Source organism: Dermacentor silvarum, chromosome 8 (assembly GCF_013339745.2).
Source record: "Dermacentor silvarum isolate Dsil-2018 chromosome 8, BIME_Dsil_1.4, whole genome shotgun sequence".
Lineage (NCBI taxonomy): Eukaryota > Metazoa > Arthropoda > Arachnida > Ixodida > Ixodidae > Dermacentor > Dermacentor silvarum.
Window position 1 is genome coordinate 39,771,885 of NC_051161.1, and position 21,429 is coordinate 39,793,313.

Consider the following 21,429-nt stretch of genomic DNA (forward strand, 5'->3'; position numbering starts at 1 on the left):
TTCTCGTCTCGGAGGCCACGCGCGGACTTCTCGGCAGCGCCAATAGATGGCGCAGCGTGTCCAGAAAGAAGAGCGAGAGAGCTGCCGCATGACGCGTTTTTCAGCGTTCCCACGCACCGGCGCGCCATGCATTTCGGAGGCCACGCGCAGGCACCGCGACGGCGACTCTATAGATGGCGCCGAGTGTTCTTAGGGAAGCACGAAATAGGAGTCCCGCTGCAGTACACGCTCGTACATAATTCGTTTCGACGGTGGCAATACGGTGTGTCGCTATATTGATTCAATGCAAAGCATGTGTGCGTGTGCGTGTGCGTGTGCTGTGCGTGTGCGTGTGCGTGGTGTGTGTGTGTGTGTGTGTGTGTGTGTGTGTGTGTGTGTGTGTGTGTGTGTGTGTGTGTGTGTGTGTGTGTGTGTGTGTGTGTGTGTGTGGTGTGTGGTGTGTGTGTGTGTGTGTGTGTGTGTGTGGTGTGTGTGTGTTACAGCTCACGTCCGCCACCTCGGTTCGCAGTGAATCCGGTGCCGCTTTCCACTCTGCCCGGTACAGAAAAATCATGCTGGACAGCAACTTCATATACATATATATATATATATATATATATATATATATATATATATATATATATATATATATATATGGGTAGGCAAACAAAACTTCGTTTGAAGACCATTTGCGAAAAAAGAAACATTTATTGGTTGACCGACAGGACGGGAAGTAGCGCATAGTACCATATTTTCGGTATGGCTCGTTTTCCGCAAGCGGGCATCGTCTGCCAGTGTCGTAAGCAAAGTGCACTGAAAGAAATGCTGCAAGCCAGTCTATTCCATGGAATACATCCAAGATGCAACATTCACCGCCTTGAAATAAGTGGGCGGGTACATGCAGAGTAAGCCAAATCTGTTCAGCGGCAGCCTGCAAAGTGGAGAAAATTTCACGTAAACGTTTCATGAACCGAAACCCGTCCGGGTTTTCATTTGTAGTTTCGGGTTACTATTGGGTGGATGACAGTATTTCTTTTTCATTTTAAGAGTATATATTCTACGGAGAATTTCCACGTTAAAATGCCTCTGACGTGCGGCGTGCAAACGTGTGAATATTAGGATTTTGGATTATCTAAGCCTCTCAAATGATGTATTGAGCGCAACGTCAAAAGAATTTACTTCCAGTGACTGTTCTTGTCTACGCTTTAAAAACAGTTTTGGGCCTACCTTTGTTCCCCAACTGTAATCGTCATCTGTCTAACTTATGTTTCCTGTCTTGAAAACTATCTGTTCGCTACTATCCGGTCAAGAATTCTGTCACTCTGGTAACGCGCGTGCCATTCGGGACCTGGAAGTAGCGGTCGCACAGCGTTAAAGAAAGGCGAGGTGCGCAAGATAGATGACGATTATTTTGGGGGGACAAAGGTACGCCCCAATAAGTGTAGTATTCTTATGGCATCTTCGGGTGGTCGTTTCGGAGCGCTCCAGAGTAGTCAACTAGTTCGAGTGGTCGAAAAAGGGCGCTCCAACTATACATTTGCTTGGTTCTTTCAGATCGCCGAAATCCGACTTGGAGCACCCAGAAATGCTCCCACCGATGACGTCGGAGCAATTGCGAGATCCGCCCGGTTTCCGGTCACGCGAGCGCTATGCAGCTTCCGCCAGCGCGCCTTTTGCCGGTGTCGGCTCGGCCGTTTATGTGGTTTAGGCGGTTTCGTAATTGTGCTGGGTCGTGCTTTGTGTGCCCCACGTCGACAATGGCAGAGCGGCAACGTTAGCATTTGTTAGCGGCACCTTCAGTTCTTGACTTGAGTCCAAAGGCAAGCAGTGACAGCACCTTATCGAGAGGTGAAAACTTGCTCTGCTGACGTAGTACAGTCTCGCAAATGACGGCCACTGCAGCAGTCGCTTTCGTAGCCCACCATTTCACAGCGGAGCTGTTAGAACCTCGCTATAATGATCATTCCGTCGTCCACAGCTTCACCGAGCTGAGGGAGAGAGAGCTGAGAGAGAGTGAAATCAGAGTATAAAAATAGCATCGCGCAGCTAAGAGGCTGCGAGGTGGATAGGAACAGTGAGGCAGGTGGTAGAGGGACGCGTAGAGCTGCTGCCGACGCCGACCGCGTTTCCCCGCGTTCGCGCCGAACGCACCTGGTGTCCGTGACTGCAGCCGATGCCTCTGGTGGTGGCTCGGCGGGTTTCGACCAGAAAACTGGACACTCGTCGCTTCCGAAAGACTGAAGTGACAGCTGGGGAAGCTGAAACCAAGCGTCGCAGAACATCCCGAGTTTAGACTGAGGGAAGCCGAGAGTTCGCGTAAGCCAAGAAATCTATATCCGGAGGCTCATGAACGTGGCCGGTTGAATTCATCGCGATCCTACGCAGAACATCGCAAAGAAATCCTGAGCGCCAGGAAGCAGAGGAGACTGGAAGATCCTGGGTTGCGGGAGCTCAGGAACTTTCACAACATGCAACGACTTGGGACTAACGGTGCTAATGGGCGCTCGCTTCGGCGGTCCTCTTTCTCGCAGTGGAAAAAAAAATTATGCTTGGCTCTGCTACCGCAAACACCAGAGACCAGCGGAGATGGGAGAAGCCCAGCAAAAGTTAGACTAAGTGTGTGATTTGCCACTACTTTACTAGGCTTTCCCCAGCTCCGCTGCTCTCTGGTGTTCGCGATAGCAGATCCACGCATATATATATATATATATATATATATATATATAGATAGATAGATAGATAGATAGATAGATAGATAGATAGATAGATAGATAGATAGATAGATAGATAGATAGATAGATAGATAGATAGATAGATAGATAGATAGATAGATAGATAGATAGATAGATAGATATTGTCTGGCTTGTGTTCTTGCTCACCGTGATACTACAGTGATATGTGAAGCTCGGCGTTCAATAGGCCGTCACTGAAAGTTCCCCTCGGCCCTCACTTCCTTAACCCTGATACTGCTCCGCAAGGTGATCTGCCGTTCGGTCGGTGCATGCTTTCTCTTACTCGGATCTGGGGCGTCTTGCAATTCGACTCGGAGGCCCGGATTAACCACCGGAAATTATCATTCGAGTGTAAATATTACCTAGATTGACGGCATACATACACTAATGAATCGTCGTTCATTTATTACACTGATGTACATTTCGTGACAAGTTCAACTGCTTATTTGAACAATTATTTGCCATATATGAAGATTTGCCACGCAGGCACATGAAAACTGAATGTCGAGTGTTAGTAAAGCAGGCCACAGGTACGCTCGCAACAATATTCATAAACAAGTGAGGAAAAGCTCGTGTTTATACCGCTGCGGCTGAATGACCTCAGTGGAGGACTATGCCCTCTCGCGGTATTCGTACAAAACGCTGGGGTTTTTCCTCCCCGCGTCCGCCACATCAGCTGGCGGGTGGTGGTGGCGGCACGACCTGGATCTCGTATGCCACCTCCTTGCTGCTCATCCAGCTAAACGAATTGTCGAACTGCAGCACATCTGCAAGGAGAAGGAACGCGCCAATTGAACGTCACCGTTTTATAAGAATAAGATAAAGAAAGGAAGCAGAAGGAATCCCTAACCAGAGTGTACACAATAGTAAAAATCAAAGGTGCACCTAAGCCTACTTAAGTTTGTGACCCCTTCATATTGACCAAGAGTACACATATAAGTTAGTATCATCACAAAATGAATATATTTCTCAGAAAACATTAAAGAACAACGAACAGAGCTGATGGAGCACAAACATCGCAAAGATTCAAAGCACATTGAACCTCCAGCCTTTACTTTCTTCTCTCTCTCAGCACTGAAACTCTGACAAGTGCTTCTCCTATCGTCAGTGTTTATCGTTCTTCAGTGCAACCAGGCTGCCTCAACTTTCGTTTAACACGGCAAGAGCAGCCAGTGAGTCAATCAGTCAATCAATCAATCAATCAATCAATCATTAAAGTTTACTAAACTGGCCAGGAGCAATATTGAAGGTCACGATTCAGGAACACTTGAGACATAACTACGAGCAATAATGGTGAAGGACACATACGCACAAACACAGACAGGGAGACGCAAAGAGTTTCGCATAAAAAGGAAAATCCAAAAATAGTAGACAAGATAACGCAAATAAACACATTGTACATTGTGGAGACGTGGGTTGCCGTACTCAGCTGTGACACTCAGGAAGGACACAGAAATATATATGATGCAGCAGAACCCGGTATTACTATATCTTGCTGTGGAAACCCGGTCGCCTATACATGCAAAGATATTGCGGATGTACGTATCACAATTCGAATCACACATTGAATGTGACGTGTAATGCATTTTTCAGGAGCCACTGTGAAGCTCCTCAAAGCAAAACAAGCAAAACCTGTTGTGCTCTATACTGCTTGAAGTCACATCAGTGTGAGAACGAGGTTGATAATTTGCTGACGACGATATTCATACACAGCCTGCAGAAATATCACAGAAACTAACGAGCGTGTAGTGTTGGAATTCGCAGTAATCATCCAGGAGTAAACAACCTAGACTTCACTCGACCCGAGGCCTTGGGTTCTAAAGATAGTGGAGCTTTGGTAATCGAATATGCGGTGGAGAATATTTAAAGACGGCTGCAAGAACGATGATTCAAATAGAGAGTGGGAGTAACATTATAATTTTAGGGCAATAATACACATGGAGATTCGATGTGGCTTGTTGGCACAAACCAGGAATTTCAAGAGGTGAGAATAGGCGTAGCTGAAAGGTAAAAAAATAATGAACATAATGGCACCAGCCGTGGCCTAGTGGTAGAACGCCCGCCTCGGCTGCGGGAGGCTGTGGGTTCAATTCCCACCGCCGCCGGGCACCCACTGGTTCAAAAGGGTACAAGCGTACCCCGGCCTGGCGTACCTGAAAGGGCATGCTGATAAAGCCCATCTGTATCCCCATCCGCCCATAGGGTGCCAAAGCATCGAGACACAACTTATACAAATTATCGCACAACCCCATAATGAGAAAGCTTGCAAAAGATTGGAAGTTTCGCCCCAAGGGCGAAGCACTGACAGCGGTAGCAAGGCTTAGCGCTGCGCTTGAACTCCTTGGACGGTGTTCTAACTATATGCACTATAAGCGGATGTGATACACAAGAGTGCGCTAAAATTTCTGGCACCCTTGCAAGCTTTAAAACACCGTCTAGGCTTGTAATTGCATCGCACAAGCGCCATTGCACTGCCCGTAAAGAGCAGCGCCAGTGAAATTACATGATTGTATGATCGTGAGCCCTAACAACGTTTTGAAATTTTTAATATACAGAGAAGATTTAAGATAAAAAGCACTCGCTGTGAATGAAATATCTCATGTTTGCGCGCTGTAATATTCAAAACTGCTGAGGAATAATTCAGTCATGAAGACAATACCTTCTTTGAGCAACTTTGACGGTTGAATATTATAGCATCTACCTTGCATAAGCGGCATATATAAACATGTGGTGTTCATATGCATAAATATATACGAAAGATCTCGGCGACGGCGAAAGTTTGACTGGATTGTCCATATAATTGCTATCGCAGTAAGACGTCTTTGCTGTTTCAGAATATGTTGGTATGCCGAGCATGAACACTCTGCGTGACCATACCCTTGACATCTATAGTTAATGCCGCCGAAAGGCTGTGAGTTTCCATAGCAGAATACACCCGCTGTGAGAACTTCGAAATGCTGAAAGCTCAACTGCAGCAGAATTTCACTCGCTAAATTAATTATAATTGAGAAATATATACTATTGAAGCGATTTTGGTAACGCTGCAGGGCTGATAACTGCCTAATTTTCTTAGTAACAGCCTTTAACTAGTACTTAAGCACAAGACGCGTGGAGCTGGTGGTTAGTGGATATAACACAAACCCCGACTATGTGCTCAGAGCTTTTTTCGGGGCACTTCGGGCGTCACCCAATCTTGGAGCTCATGCCAAGCATCCACGGTGCTTCTCGTTATGGCTTCTTCAAGGTTATCAGCGAGTGTTAATGATAGTGTTTGTTCTAGTTTCGGTATCAAAGACGTTTATTTAGCGGGCTTTTCTCGACGCATCTACTCGTATTTCAAGCGCCACCTTAAATACTATCAGTCGTTAAAAAATGTACAGATCCAACGTACCTATGTTGGTATCTATGTGAAGCAAAGCTTTCGTGAAACGGCTCATAGAATGCTATAAGACCGTTCACTTTCTGCAACGCGTTTTGCAGCATAGCGATTGCGTGTCTTCCCGGAAAGACCCACAGAACACCCCACCACCGCTCTTTGAGCGACCCACGTGACCCACGCCACGGCGGATTACACTGCTGCTTTCGGGATCGGTAAATTTTTAATCACACCATCTCCTGAATTGGCCCAGTTCGCTATCGCACTGTCCCCAGGATCAGTCCACTTTACTCGGCACAGGCGACAAAATACAAGAAAAAAAGAACAAGAAGCTTCGCTTTAATAGAAGAATTATGTGCTTGAAGGCGCATATTTGTTGCGCTGAGGATATTTAGGCGTCATTGTTTCATTGGGTAATTTCGTAGAGAACAGATTTGGCCATCAGTACATCTGCGGGGCCGCCGTAGGTGGTTCCATATCAATTTTTACCACTAGTTTCCTTAATACCACGTGCACCTTAATGAAAGCACACCAGCATTTCTGCATTCCGCCCTCACCAGAGAGCGGCTGGAAATCGAGGCCTCGATCTTATGCTTAGCAGTCTGTGCATAATTTCCGCCACGCACTGCCTCGCCGTCATATACCTCAGAGAAAATGCACGTGTGCAGTATCCGTCAAAACTTTTAACAGCGGAGCTGTTCTTAGTCGAGCGTGCGCCGTCGATGACGGCGCCGTCACGCAGGAGCAGAGCCGGAGAGTTCACGTGACCAACTCGCCGGGAGGAGAGGACCGACCAATCGGACCGCGCGCCGGGTAGGAGGAGGAGAGGCGCCGGGGTATATTAGCAGGTGTTTGCGCCGCGCGCTCTTCGCACGATGGACGCCGCTCGGCGCGAGCGGCGTCGATCGGCCACGAAGCAAGAGCGCCGTCCAGAACACGTTGCCACGAAGTGAAAACTCGAAACAGCGGAGATGTGGTTGTTCCTTCGGTCTAAAACGAAGACTACCACAGCGAAAAAAAGAAAGATACGTGACAATCGCAGAAACATAATGACCACAACTCCGCTGTTTCAACAGATTTCACTTCGTGGAACTGGCTGAATTTTTGTTCCACCCCCCTATCAGCCGATGGGCACTGTTGCACGACACCTCTAACAAGTCTGGCACTCCGAAACAAAAAAAAAACAAAAAAAACCGTGAGAAGTGTGAAATTTAAAGCAATTAATGCTTTAGCGGTGGCACAGTACGCACCCTGCCGACAGATGATGTCACGCGCGCAGCGGTTTCGAAACTTTAGACAGACTGCACCTTCCGCTTAGGAAAAACAAAACACGGGAAATTATGTCAGGGCGTGATTTTGTATACCACTTGTCGCGCGACGTAAAAAAATCTGCTCCCAAAACTAGCGCGCTCTTCTCTTCACATAATTATTCTTTTTTTTTTACTTTTCTACATAACGCTGCCACCGACTGGCCTATGGATATCTCGTTTTTATCATTTCAGCCTACGCACACGAAAAGCATAGCAAGTTGTGGTAATCGCGAGTCTCGTGAGCCCTCCTCCAAGTATACGTCTGGCCAGACTGCAGAGACCTGTGCCATAGAGTAATAGGGCAGCTTTCGTAACCATGCACAACAACGGTTCTATGAGAGCCGCTTGCCAGCCTATTGCAAGGGTGAACTATATAATCAGTTCTTATGGTTGGAAAGCCTCGGAATCGAGGCTTCAGGAATATGGAGGGAGGGGGGGGGGGGGGGGGGCACTTTTATTACGTATGCCGTCAGCAAGCTGCGTTGCACCCATGAGAAGCCTAGAGTGACAAGACCGCTTACAAATTCCCGACTGTGAGCATTTCCTGCCCATCTGGACACTTGATTTGGTCGCCCGATACAAATGAAGGCATTATAAAATTACAGAAAACTTGCCTCAAGACACTTATGACCCTTCCTACACTAATAAAATGTGCATGAGTGGTTGCCGCTTTAGACGTTGTTAAGAGGCTATTGTGACTGCAATTTTGAAAGAAAGAAAGTGCTATATAATTGAAATGTTTCACTACACCGATCGTCATCCTTCATTTCTTCAACAGTTTACAGTTGTGGAGAAGCCAGCGACAAATTGTGCTTGTTGCCATCACCTCCAATTCATATTAAATAACTAAATCAAATCAAACCCATCCCCAAAGCCAGAGAGGACGCTCTGAAGTTAAACATTACTGCGGCTTTTGTACACCTGTGACTTCCCTGAAAGGACAGGATCACTTACACGTTCCGGGCTTTGTACAGACATGCGACCCATGCTCGGGCACCAGGCTGCAGGAGGGCACCCGATGCACCTCGAGCAGCTGCTCCTCCACGCCTCCTCCGCCACCTGCCGGTGGCTGGAAGCGAACTCCGAAGGCCAGCTCTCCCTTGGCCGTCTGGAAGGTCCACCGGATCCGGCAGCCGGCCTGGTCCACGGCCACGGGCATCTCGTAGCGACCGCGCCGATCGACGCAGAACTGCTGCACGCCTTCGCGGCCCCAGAGCCGCTTGGAGATGAGCTCGCCGTGGTACTCCTCCGGCACCTCGCCGCCGGGACACACCAGGTGCGGGCAGCGCGGGTCACCGTCCGGTCCCTTCAGGGTGCCTCCCCATTGGGCCGGCAGCTTGGACACGTCCATGCACTCGGCTATGGCGGCCTTCCAGCCGTCTGCAAGCGCGGGCGATACGCATCAGTCGCGGGCTCGTCAAAAGTACCCACTAGAATGTACAAACAGCCTAAATTGAAATGCTATCGCAACGCCTGTTACGCGTAATTGCGTGGAAGTGCGACGTGTAATCGTTCTGTAGGTGGCCGGTTTCGAAGCATGGAGTTGTTCGAATAGGCGGTGTCCAAATCGACGCGCCAGTGATAAGAGCCCTCTGGATAAACCGGTGCAGGTCGTGGAAGCTATGCCTTTGCTGGTTGCATGCGGAGGAAGCGATTTCGAGAGCCACAAACACGTCATAGACGTTGGGTTTTGGACACCCCTCGTTGTACGTTTGGGGTGTCTGAATGAAGCCACAGTTACAAATGCAGGTGAATCTGGAAACGGAACAACGCAAGGAAGTAATTGCGTAATTGTTCGCCTTTGAATTTATGCTGGCAGTACATTCTCGTGCGACCCGTGTGTAATGCACATTACCTTCGATCGCTTTCAGGATTACCCCGGAAACGATAAGGCGGGATATTCATCCCCGATTTAAGGTAAGATGCATGCGAAAGTGTATGAAAGCTGTTTTTAAGCATAATCCTGCCACCCGATTTCGTGAAAATGGACACAAGTTGCACTTGAACGATTCTGCTGTTACAGACGACGAAGAGCACACGTGTAGTGTACTTCGTATATACCGAGAGAGTAACATGAAAATTCATGATGAGGCACCAACATGACAAACCAGCACACGATGTTGCAATTTCATCTCCGTGTTTAAGCAAATAAAGGTGGTTTCTACAAGAATAATAAGCAGGTGTGCTGCGGCGTAAGTAGACCGACATGAAGAGAGACTCGATGACCACGACAAGGCGCGTGTGAAACGGTGGTGTTGATGAGAAGCGCTTCCCGTGGCAGCGCGCGTGCGAAGGGACACACCTGTAGCGCTGCACTGCCGATCCGGGCAGCATTGCGTGTGTAGCGTGCGTTGGAAAATGTGGCCCGACTATTACGAACTGAATGAACAAGCGTGGTGTGAGCGCGCACAAACACGAAGAGATCACACTGAATGACAGCAGACAACGACTGTCAAAACGCTGGCAGCAAGCATACGCCGCAGCGGGCGAAGGTACGTGCGGTCTATCGCTTCAACGGAAACTGAATGCGCCGGCGCTTAAAGGTCAGAGCCGCGTGGAGATAAGAGACGGTGCGAGCGAGCGACGAGCGCGGTTGTTGGCAGAGAAGTGCGCCCCCCCCCCCCTGCTCCCTCCGGCGCTGGCTTCCTGCTTCCTTGCTTGCGCGTGGGAGATTGAGTGCGTTCGCTCTCATACGGCGCGCGGCGAAGATTTTATCTATAGAGAACCTCACGGCGACGGCGACGGCGACGGCGACGACGACGGCGACGACGACGACGACGGCGACGACGGCGACGACGACGACGGCGACGACGACGGCGACGACGACGGCGACGCCGACGGCAGAAATCCGGTTCAAGTGTCCATATAATTGCTATCGCAATAAAAAATGTCACAGTTTCGCCCTAAGGGCGAAGCAATGAATGCGATAGCAACACAGCAATGTCATACGAAGTAAGGTGAGCGGCTTTGATAGCAACAACACGCAGAACTGTTGTCGACGCCATCGGCGTTTTGCCCGCGTTCGCTCAAAATGCGTGCGGCGTTGGTGACTGTTGCCGGAGCCTCTGATATAAATAGGCACTGCGTGCCGCAGCTAAACGTCGCCTCCTTCCCTCCCCCTCCCCCACGGCCTCTCGCTCGTTGGAAGAAGGCGCGTTTGCTCTACATACATGGAATGAGGAGACGGTCACTTTCTCCTTATGCAAGCGACGCCATCACAGCGTTACCATTTGCAATTTCGGGCTGCCCACTAGACTAGAACCACTTATGCTCACCATGGCACATTTCACTGCACCGGTAGGTGCATGAGGGTGTTGACGACCCGCGCAACTTGCCGGGCGTAACAGGGGCCTGCAACCAACCTCCAGCTCTAACAGCACGGTTATTGAACTATCTCGCAAGGAACGCAGTCCCATACCAAGGCCCCCAGTAGTAGGATTGCAAGGGCTACACCAAATCCCCCAGACATTTCAGTGTGGTTGCTGTTCACCTCGAGTTCCTGTTCTCCTCAAGATTCTGCTTTCAGCAAATCATCTAACCGTGATATTTAAGAAAAAAAAAGGAAAATAAGGCCGGGGGAGGGGGGGGGGGGGGGCATTCACGCGCTATCTTTTGAGACATTTTATTTTGTCAGTCCACTGAAAGGTACAACACACATTTGCAATGAATTCTGCACACTCGCCACAGTCTATGCACTGTTTTTAAGCTCTCTTTGGACTTATGGCTTATAATTAAATTGTGCTTTGTGGTGAATCTATCGTTTGTGTTTATGTAAAGAGGTAAGTCTGACAGGGAAACGACGAAAAAAAGACGTCTTGTAGCCTATAAGACGTCTATAGACGCGGTACAGGGTAGGTAACCGGATATATTCTCTGACTAACCTCCCTGTCTTTCCTTTGCCTTTCTCTCTTTCTCTCTCTCTCTCTATTGGCTGTCAATTCAGACACGTGTCAGCGATGACGTCACTAGTGTTGTAGACGTTTGATTTAGTGACAAACGTTGCAAAATTAGTGACGTCATTGCTGGCGCGCGTCTCAGTGGCTGAGGAGCATGTCAAGCAAAACGTTTACCGCTCATCAATCCTATATGCGACATGATATCGAAGCAGTGTACTGCACCTAAATCGTCTTATTGTTCCGACCTATTCAGTGCGATGCCGAAGGAGATACATCACGAAAGCGTTCATGGGTGAAGTGAGGACTCCGAGCTGTATCAACTACACAGAGCCGGAATACGATTCCACATCAACAAAAGTTAAAACCACTTGTTAACCGTTGTTTCTGACCATGGAGAGTGCATTCGTATGGAAAAAAAAAAAAAAAACAATAAACTTGAAACAAACTTGAGTAAGAAATTAATTATCACAGTAATTATATTGTTATTTATTTTCTTAACTGTCCATGTTTCAAAACTAGCTCCAGCGTGTCAAAAACACTGCTATTGGCTTAGCGTTAAGATTCCCTAGCTTCAATACCAAATTTAAGGTATCAAACTTAGTGTGACAAAAATTATGCATTGGCAATTGTGGGAATTTACAACAGACAAATTTCGCACAATCGTTAAGCTAGGACATATCTGCGATGGCTGCGATGGCTCCGTGGCTACAGATATTGTTTATTGTTATTATTACTGTTTTTTTTTTCCTGCTGACAACCAGGTCGGCTACTCTAGTCGAGGTCGCGATAGCCGAAATCTCATGAAAGCGGAATTCAGAAAACACTTGTATACCGATTTTTAGTGCACGTTATAAAGAATTTCACGTGGCCATAATTAGTCCAGAGCATTTTGTCGAACGATCTCTGATAGCGAAAATTCGGCTTCATTCTAAACACATTATTCATTCAATTAATCAATATGCGCGACGAATGCGAGGTCGGAAGAGGGCCATAGGACGCGCGTGAGAGGGAGATAGAGCGTAGGATTGGGAAAGGCAGAGAGATTAACCAGATTAGCATTCGCTCTGCTGTGCTGCAGCAGGAAATGGCGAAATCGCGTACATAATTTGAGACAGAGAAATCGAGCAGCCGGTGGGCGGAAAAGAGTCCGCCGTAACAAGTAGCGACGTTGCCTGCTTTGTTCGCATCAAACGCATAATTTAATTTGAATTGAGTGTGGTGTTGTGCTTTGCCTCCCGCATACTCTAATATACTTCGTCCTGTAAATCCTTAAATTTAGAATCACCCTCAATGCACTTTTCACTCACGCTTTGCCAAGAATTACAATACGAAGCCAATGCAAAACCGTAATTTCCTCGCCACGCTACACTCATTCCTTCCAACTCGTCCCACAACGGTTTCATGTGCTGTTCTGCTGTGGTTAATCCAAAAAGCATGCAAGACGGTCACTCTTGCATCAATTTCAAAGCACAGTTTATTTATTAATTGCTTGACTGATTGCTTGCTTGATTCATTGATTGGCTGGTTGATTGATTGACTGATTGATTGATTCCAGTTTGTTGAATGCAAGTTAGGAAGAGAGAGAAAATTATTAATGAAAGGCACGGAGGTTAACCAGGACTGAGCCCAATTGGCTACCCTATACAGTGGGGGAAGGGAGAAGGGGAATGCAAGAACAGGCTTCAGAGAAAATTAACAACAGTTGAGGGGAATTAGGCAAAGTAGGAAACGCAATACACGCTTCGTAGGAAATGCGGCTCGCATAGGCACGTTGAAAAGATTAAATTAGTTTTGTTCAAATTTATAGCTCCCTGTGGATGTTGACAACGGCCACGACATCCTTGCGGAAGTTATCCACGTCAGAATAAAAAAAAAATACATTCTGCGTCAAGAAGCATTCGAGTGAGTTAGGGCGTATGAAAACTAATGCTTGACATGATAGTGTCGTATCCTTCCCGTTTACCAGCACCCGAAGTAGCTGAAAAAAAAAAATGCGTGACCGCCATAGAACTTCTACTGCGTTGCCGAGTGCCGCCCTCTAACGATGGCGTCCTATGCCAAAGCATCGTCGATTATGGCCTTCGAGATTTCTAGCGGAGTGGTGGCGGATTGCCCACGACATGCCGATGGCCTCGAAGGCCATGTGTTGGTGCAGATAGCGTAGCTGGCGCAGCAGTGTGCAGTCGTCGGGAGGTGGCGTCCAGAAGTGAACGGATGAAAGCAGCACTGACGTTTTGAGGTGTGTATGTCGCTTCAAAATAACGCCGGCAGATCCGACGCCCAGTGGGAATCGATGTTATGCGAAGCAGTGTGCGGGGAGCCTACCAAGTTTACGAAACGACCATGAGAGTGCCAAGACGTAGGCGGCTGTTTCATGATTTACATGACACACATGTCACGACTTTCATGGCATGAGTCCTCAGGAGTCCCTTTAGCTGCGCCTAAAAGGCCTTAAGGCGAAAGCCTTAGTCATGCTCATGACTGTGGCTTCTACCATCAACATTTAGCCTTTACCTTCACTTAGCACCACATCCGAACTCATTCCATTGGTTTTTGAGTGTTAATCTTTTTTCGCTGTCATTATCATTTTTGCTGAGTCATGCTCATGATTATGACTTCTGCCATTATCTTTTAGTGTTTCCTTCACTTAGTGTCCATGTCCGAACCCATTCCAGTGGTTTTTGAGCGTAAATCTTTTCGTTGAGTCAGTGTCATGTTGCTGAGTCATGCTCATGACTTTGACTTCTACCATCATCCTTTAGGGTTTCCTACCCTTAGTGCCCACGTCCGAACCCATTTCAGTGGTTTTTGAGTGGTAATCTTTTTTCGCTGGGTCATTGTCCTTTGGGCGGCTGTTTTATGACCTACATGACACGCATGTAATGACCTATCAGTCGTGTTCATCATACACTCTTGTCATAATATGCCAATTTTGTTTCCCTACCAAGTTAATGAAACGACCACGAGAGCACTAAGACGTAGGCGGCTGTTTCATGACCTACATGACACGTATGTCATGACATGTCATCATCCATCATTTATGTTCGTAATACACTCTTGTCATACTATGCCAATTTTGGAACATACCAAGTTAACGAAATGACAATGAGAACACCAAGTCGTAGGCGACTAGATAGATAGATACTGCCAAAAAGACAAACGTTAGCCAAGAAATGCTTCGCATTTATAAAAGGAGGAAGATTGAGAAAACGCACTGTTGGTGAAAAAACAGAATTACAGAAAGGACAGATACACTGCTTGTACCTGTCCTTTTTCGTAGCCCGTTTTTCGTGCGCTCTGTTTCAGTATGAGTTAACCACAGTCGTCATGTATCTCAACTTTGCCGCTGTAATACGGGTTCACATAAGCTAACTGTAGTTACTCCGCTACATACGCAGTGGCATTGCTACTGCAAATTTCTGGGCTGCTTCACAAAACAATAGCATTTTTAAACCCGGCTATGGCACCACAAATGCATTCTAAAACCTGTAATCACATAAAATCCAATTAAGCGTTTCATCCACTTCGCTTGCGTGTAAGCCAATGGACGAAACATTTATTTTTCACCAAAAAAAATCAGAGCCCGTCCCCTGCCGAGAAAAGGGGGGTAAGAGAAGCTTGTGGCAAGACGACACTGTCGCAGGCGTTTGGCCTCAACATCGCGCTCCGGCAACTTGGGGTCCGCAGCTCTTCGCTGACGTTTCGCCTGGGCTTCGGAAGCCCTCACGCTAGAATCGGACGACAAGCTAGCTTCGCTTACCCCCATTTTCACGACAGGGAAAGGGCTAGTGATTTTGTCTATTTAGGTCCCACGTGTGACAAGGGTAGTTCAAGGGCGCGTTACAGGTCCCCGAGCCCACAGGAGTACGTGCCATTGAGCTGGGACACTTTCTGCACTACCACCAGGATCGGCCCACTTTTCAACGTGACACCACCGCCGCCGCCGCCGACAGTTGTGAAGCTACAAAGCTTCGCTTAAAACGAAAATTTTTCTTATTTTTCAGCGAATTATTTACCTCGTTACGAGTGCGCCCAATCTTTGATTGTTTCGGCACATCGTCTGTATCATCACTCTTATCGTTTTTGTAACTTTATATGGGAAGGAGAAGATAGAGAGAGAAACGAAGAGGGAAAGGTAGTGAGGTTAACCAAGGACGTGCCCGGTTGGCTACCCTACACTTGGGGAGGGAAAGTGCCTAAATGTGTTGCACGAGGGCTATTACAAGTGTTGCCCCCCAAAAATACATAAAAATCGAAGCGAAAGTGGGGTGGAGGGTGGAGGGGTGACCATGGGCGTGCCTCCCGTCAGCTACTCCACAGGTGGTGAAAGAGGTTACGGTAATAGAAAGAGAGGAGGGTGATGGAGCAGTACGGGGTGCAGCATGCAGACCGACGCACAGCAATAAACGCGCAAATAGAAGCAATAAAAAAATAATAAAGAAGTCAAAATATGGATATCGTTGTTTGTTCACTGAAGCGGACGTTTGAAAAGCCCGGTGGGTGCAAAATATGCAAGCGCAGAAGCCTGTAAAAATTAAAAACAGTGGAAATTTTTCTCATATTTATCTGTCTGCTGGTCTGTCTGTCACCCGATTCAGCCACCCGGATAAAGTTGGACCACTTGCTTACCGCCCACACTACTTAAACTGGTACGGCTGTTCATACTTGTGAACGTTATCGATCACAAAGTAAATATAACACATATCTGAGGCGCAACATCACTAGGTAAGTATTAGGAGGTGTGTTCCTTTAATATAAAATACATAGATACGTAACTCTAAAGACCCTAGTTTCTTAAGCTGCGCTGAAAATGCCATGCTATGCGCGCCAACGAACGACGTTCCCCGACTGCGCACCGACGAGCGCCCTCTGCCATGGAGGAAGGAAACCCTCTGCACAAGCTCATGTTTCCCGATGTATTGCCAGATGGCGTCCCTGTCTCACGCAGCGCCTCCTCAATTTTATCAATGCCAGCCAGATGCGGCCGATTCAACATAAAGGAAGCGCTGTCTGAGGCAGGGCAAAACATAAATGGCCGCTTGATGAAATAATGCGGTAAAATGAAATCTATTTACCTTTGCCGTAGATGCCAACTTTGTTCACCGTCCTCTGCGTCATAAGCGGCCGCACGATTTTCCACAGGACAGGAAAGAAACTGGGCACTGCGACAAGAGGCATGTATAAAACATGTAATTAGATCAGGAGCCAGCACGGCTCTCCAATCACATGAGCCGCGAAACTCGCCGCGGGTCACATGTTTCAGAATCCGGACAGAGTGATTGGCGATAACGTGGGGAGTCTGCTGACTGTCGCGTCACCTATGGGGAAGAAAACTAAAAAAAAGTCACTTTTCGAGTACAACGACTAAAGTAAGATCTAGGGACGCACTGTATAAGCAAAGCCAAAGAAAACAGTGTGTTCAACCATCCCACTATTTTTAAGATTGGAAGCGTCCTTTACCAGGTGATATGGCTGACGATGAGCTTTATCTTGTCACTCATTTGTGGCACGTCAGTCAACCAACCTTATCCGTTCATGTTCGAAGTCTCAAACGGAGATTAGGAATTATTATGACTGATGAAATGTGGGGGACCGCACACGCAAATGAAAAAAAAAAAAAGCGGCAGCTTCACACTAGTGATGCAAAGATAGGGCAAACAGCGAAGCTGGTGACTCCACCTAGCTTTATCTCGCTTCGGAAAAGTTTTTGCGAGGCTTTGTTTCGAAATTCGGCCACGTTTTGCGCGAGATCACCCCGGAATCATCTACAGCCCAAAGAGCAACTGAACACTCGGTCATTAAAGTATCTGGACGCTCAAACGCCTTTGCTCGGTTTCGTGGGCTCGCAACTCCGGATCTTCTGCGAATCGCCGACGTTTCGCCGTCGCTTCGGCGGCGCGATGCTCGGGATCGGGCCGAAGTCGTCTCACGCGCTCTCAAGTAGCGGCTTTCGCGCCGCGCTTCCTCTTCTTCGGGAGTGACGCTCTTCGGCCGCCCCATCTTCGCGGTGATGTGTTCGGCGCGGAGACGGCAGGGCTTTTGTGTCGCCACGACGGCGACGCAGGGCTATATATCCCGTGGGTCGGCGCAGTGACATCACGGCTGAGCTCCGCCTCTGCGCAACCGAGGCAACCACTCCGCTCAGTGCGGTGACGTCATGGCTCGGCAAAGCGAAGGCCACCGTGGCTAAGGCGAAGCGATGCGGCGCGCGCGATGACGTCACCGCTCACGCAGCTGTGGCTAGGCTCGGTGCGGTCGGCGCAGCTGAGGCGAGGCGTTGCTAGGCGACGCATGGTGACGTCTTTGACAGGCGGAGGTTTTGTGGCGTACAGCTCGACGGACCATCCTCAAGCTTAAACAGCTTCGCTAGTTCACATGGGTATGTGCCATTGCACTTTGCCCCTTTCTGCACTACCACCAGGATCGGCCCACATTTCGGCGTTACACCTGACGGCAAACGCCCAGGTTAAACATCTTCCCTGTTAAAAATTACCCACCCATTCAAAAGATTTATGCAAATGCTTTCGCACAACTGTTACTCCTTTTTCACTGGACAATTTAATGTGCAGCACTTTACTGTCACTTTCGTGATGCTTTCCAACTAATGAAAAATATACTTACGGGTAAAATCCTTCCTGCAGGCGAGGATTCACAAAACTAATTTTTCATTGTGAAACAAGGTTTAAAAATACGTGTAAATCATTTTTTTTTTGTCAACGCAGAAGAATGCAGTTCTTAAAACCATGTTTGTACATATGCGATTAGAGCTTTCTTACGGAACTACCAGCTTGAGAAAGCACCTTGCTATTCAGTATCAAGGTTGATGACGTGATCTTTTTACCACATATCGGGATTTTTCGCCACTTCCTTACGTTTGACCCCGTGGTCGAGGTGTCCTCCATCGAGTGAGGCAGTTACCACGGCTCTCATCTTGCGATAACCTGATTCTCTTCCTTCAACAATTAATGAGCTTAGCCGCTAGGCGACTAAGCTCTGCAAGAAAGCCTGCCTCTGAAGGGCAGGAAGTGCGTGCTTGTTATTAAGCGAGAGCGCTACACGCTGCAACAAAGCAGAACGGGGCCGAAATGCGCAAAGGGGTCCAAGTGCAGTAATAAAATTTATCTCTCTACTTTATGCCCAATAGCCCGATTCAGCACAGTGTTCCGCGTCCACGTAGCAGCACTGCACAAACGCGCGCTGAGGCGCGTGCTATGCTGCCCCTCGGCGAAGGAAATCACCACACCGTTTGAGCGTATTGGTATAGACCACGTATAGACCGAAGGGCCTATCATTACCGCGATGCGCATGCTCTGAGACTCCGACCCATATGCAGCTGGTTTCGGGTGGAAATGCATCAACCGTTACGCTATGCTAACAGGCTATATTCTAAGTACGCGGATACGGCGACTTAACGCATCGTCAGTTAACGTTTGTAATAGTAATAGTGTTATCTTCCAAGTCGGCAAAAGTTCCTTCCCGCATTTCATTCGCACAAACGCGATAGTAGAGTAGACTCCGCGTAAACGCAGATCGAGATGTAGCGGAATTTTGTTTCGTTTAAGCAAAAAGCTTCGTTCAGACATAGCACACAGTATTGTTGTTATACGACTGTTTAATAGCACGAACTCATGCTTGTAGCAAAATATGTAGCAGCTTGAACAAGGCTTTGAACGAAGACCCTTGAGTGCAGTTACACGACGCTTTCTCGCAGCTCGGCGCCACCTTCCTTTGTAGACTCAAAAGGTAACGTGAGGTTGTCGTTCACGTTCTATGACTCGAGAGCAATGAGCGGCCACATCTGAACGCGCCGCACCGCCCGTCGCAAGTAAATACGTAGGACAACTGTGGCCGACAGACCATCGCACTTCCTCTTGTGTTTTGAACTTGTGCATATTGCGCGCTGAGTCAGGGTCACCAGGATGACGTCCAGTTTACATTTAGCCGAGGGTCTCGTGATACTCTCGTCGTACAGTCCGAATGTCGTTGGTTCACTTACCAGAGTTACAGCAAGGCTTCAACTGAGACAAGTGACAGCGTCAAAGTTTTGCTTTAGAGTTTCCGTTCCGCTGACTGAATATTTGTTATATTCTGCGTGCGCTTCCCTTTCCTGAGCCCGTGTAGCTGGATTGTTGTGACAGTGGCTAAACTATATACCGCATATAGCTAGGCATAGTCGCGCTGTGCCGTAAACCGTCGCCAACAGTTCACGCATGCTTACCATTGATGACGAATGCCTTCTCAAGGGACTCCGGAAAGTTTGTCTCATACATCTTGAGCAAGTCCGTCAGAAGGTTGAGCACTACGAACAACGAAGAGCAAAACACTTTTCAACACGACTGGCACTCAAACGGATGGCACGGAGTTATGAGACATGGAGTACAGATTGCGGGGCTCTTAACTATATGTGCTGCATGCAAACCACTGGCACGCACCTTGCCAGGAGTAAAGCTGGCGCACTGAAAAGCCCTCGTAGTCCATGATCACGTACTGCGTCTCGATCTCTCTTCCCAGCTGCAATGGCGAGAAAGAAGTCTTAAAGAGGACATCCGGAAATGGGATGTTCGGATGAAATGTCCACGCAGTTATTATAAAGCAGAGCGTTTTCCTCCCACTGTTGTTCGGATGCTTTGAACTAGCTAATTCTCTGGACCCATGCACTAAAATGCGATGGTTCCAAGCTGTTCAGGCGGGTGAATACACCGTAGATTTCACACTGGAGCAGTTCTGTATGGAATAACTAATAATACGGTTTTCACTTGCTTAAGAACATGCAGCCTTAAATAAAATGCTGAATTCAGCTCCCTGGAGACACTGAACTTGTCATGGCGTGCTCAACAGGTAGGTTACATTCTCAAGCCTTGAGTGAAACTGCGGGGTATTGGGCATTATGGTAGGATTTGCAGATGTGCATGAGAAAAAACCAAACAAAAATTAGGAGCAGTTTCACACTAAGTGGTGCAAAGACTATAGGCAAACAGCCAAGCTGGTGGCCCTTCCCTAGCTTTAACTTCGCTTTCCTTTGCTTAATTTGGTTTGACTTGGCTCGTTCTTAGCTTTGGCTTTGTTTTCCCTTTCTTAACTTGGTTTCGTTTGGCTGGTTCTTAGCCAAACTTGGCCGACCCATCTGCAGGTCGGCCAAGTTGCAGGTCGCAGTCTTCTAAAGGCCACTTAGAGTCCGACGTAGCGGTGACGCGCGAGCGCGCTCGGCACGGGGACGACATGCCAGCGCAGCACTCTATAGTCCAGCGCGAGGCGTGGCCGATGAACGCCGGATACGTCGGCCGCGCCTCGCGCTGTGGCGAGGTAACCTGAGAGAGGGTGGTAACCTCGCCGAGCGATGACGTCACGTGCGTCGCCTAGCAACGCCTCGCATCAGCTGTGCGAGGCGTTGCTAGGCAACGCGCGGTGACGTCATCGCCAGGCGCAGTTTTCTGCTAACGCTCCACGGCCGAACCAAAAGCTTAAGCAGCTCCGCTGTTAAAAAGGCATTATCGTGCCTCCACGTCCTTTCTGCAGCACAATATCGCCCAATCTTCATGACAGTTGCATCAACGTGCAGCATCTAATTTCGCACGTATAGGAAAGAAGCGCCGGGGGCCCAACACTCACCTTGCGCGACGTGTCCTTTTTTATCTTCTCTTGCAGCTCGAGCAGGTACATGCAGTGGCGGTAAATGTCCGCCTGAGGCAGCACCTGTAGAAAACCTACGAGTACCACCGCGAAGGCATGATTGACCACGCTCCTAGCAGCATTCTCGCCACACCGTTCACGTCGTGTATAGTTTAGGTCACCTCCTAGAGCACATTTACAAATACGTAAGTGTCCATCGTTATCAGCAGCAGCACCGTATTAAAGCCATCTGCAGGACAAAGGCGTCTCCCTGTGATCCCCAGCCACTGCTGTTTTGTGTGAAATAGATGCATCGTATACCCGCAAATTTTCTTCTCTAATCACTTCAGTTAAACAGTTGCCACGCTAGGGTGCGCTTCTGTGCCGTAACAAGATAACCTAAGGATTGCGTGCGCAACAAGCTATGGTAAAGGAAATTGATGGTGCAGTGTTACGATATATAACGGCAGTGGTTAATATCAGCGAGTGAGCGTGGGTAAACAATGTTCTAATTGAGGTTAACTAGA

At 48.1% G+C, this 21,429-nt stretch overlaps 1 protein-coding gene across 1 annotated transcript in view; it reads right to left on the bottom strand.

Moving 5' to 3' along the window:
* Nucleotides 1–675: 675 nt before the first annotated feature.
* Nucleotides 676–21,429, bottom strand: part of LOC119461062 (SEC14-like protein 2) — a 39,857-nt gene continuing 19,103 nt past the window's right edge. Inside the window, exons 6-11 of the mRNA XM_037722240.2 lie at nt 20,903–20,997; nt 19,726–19,804; nt 19,512–19,592; nt 16,369–16,455; nt 8,352–8,777; nt 676–3,478 (exon numbers count right to left, since the gene is read on the bottom strand). Coding sequence (XP_037578168.1) covers nt 3,384–3,478; nt 8,352–8,777; nt 16,369–16,455; nt 19,512–19,592; nt 19,726–19,804; nt 20,903–20,997 — 863 coding nt within the window. The 3' untranslated portion in view covers nt 676–3,383. The remainder of the gene's footprint in view (nt 3,479–8,351; nt 8,778–16,368; nt 16,456–19,511; nt 19,593–19,725; nt 19,805–20,902; nt 20,998–21,429) is intronic.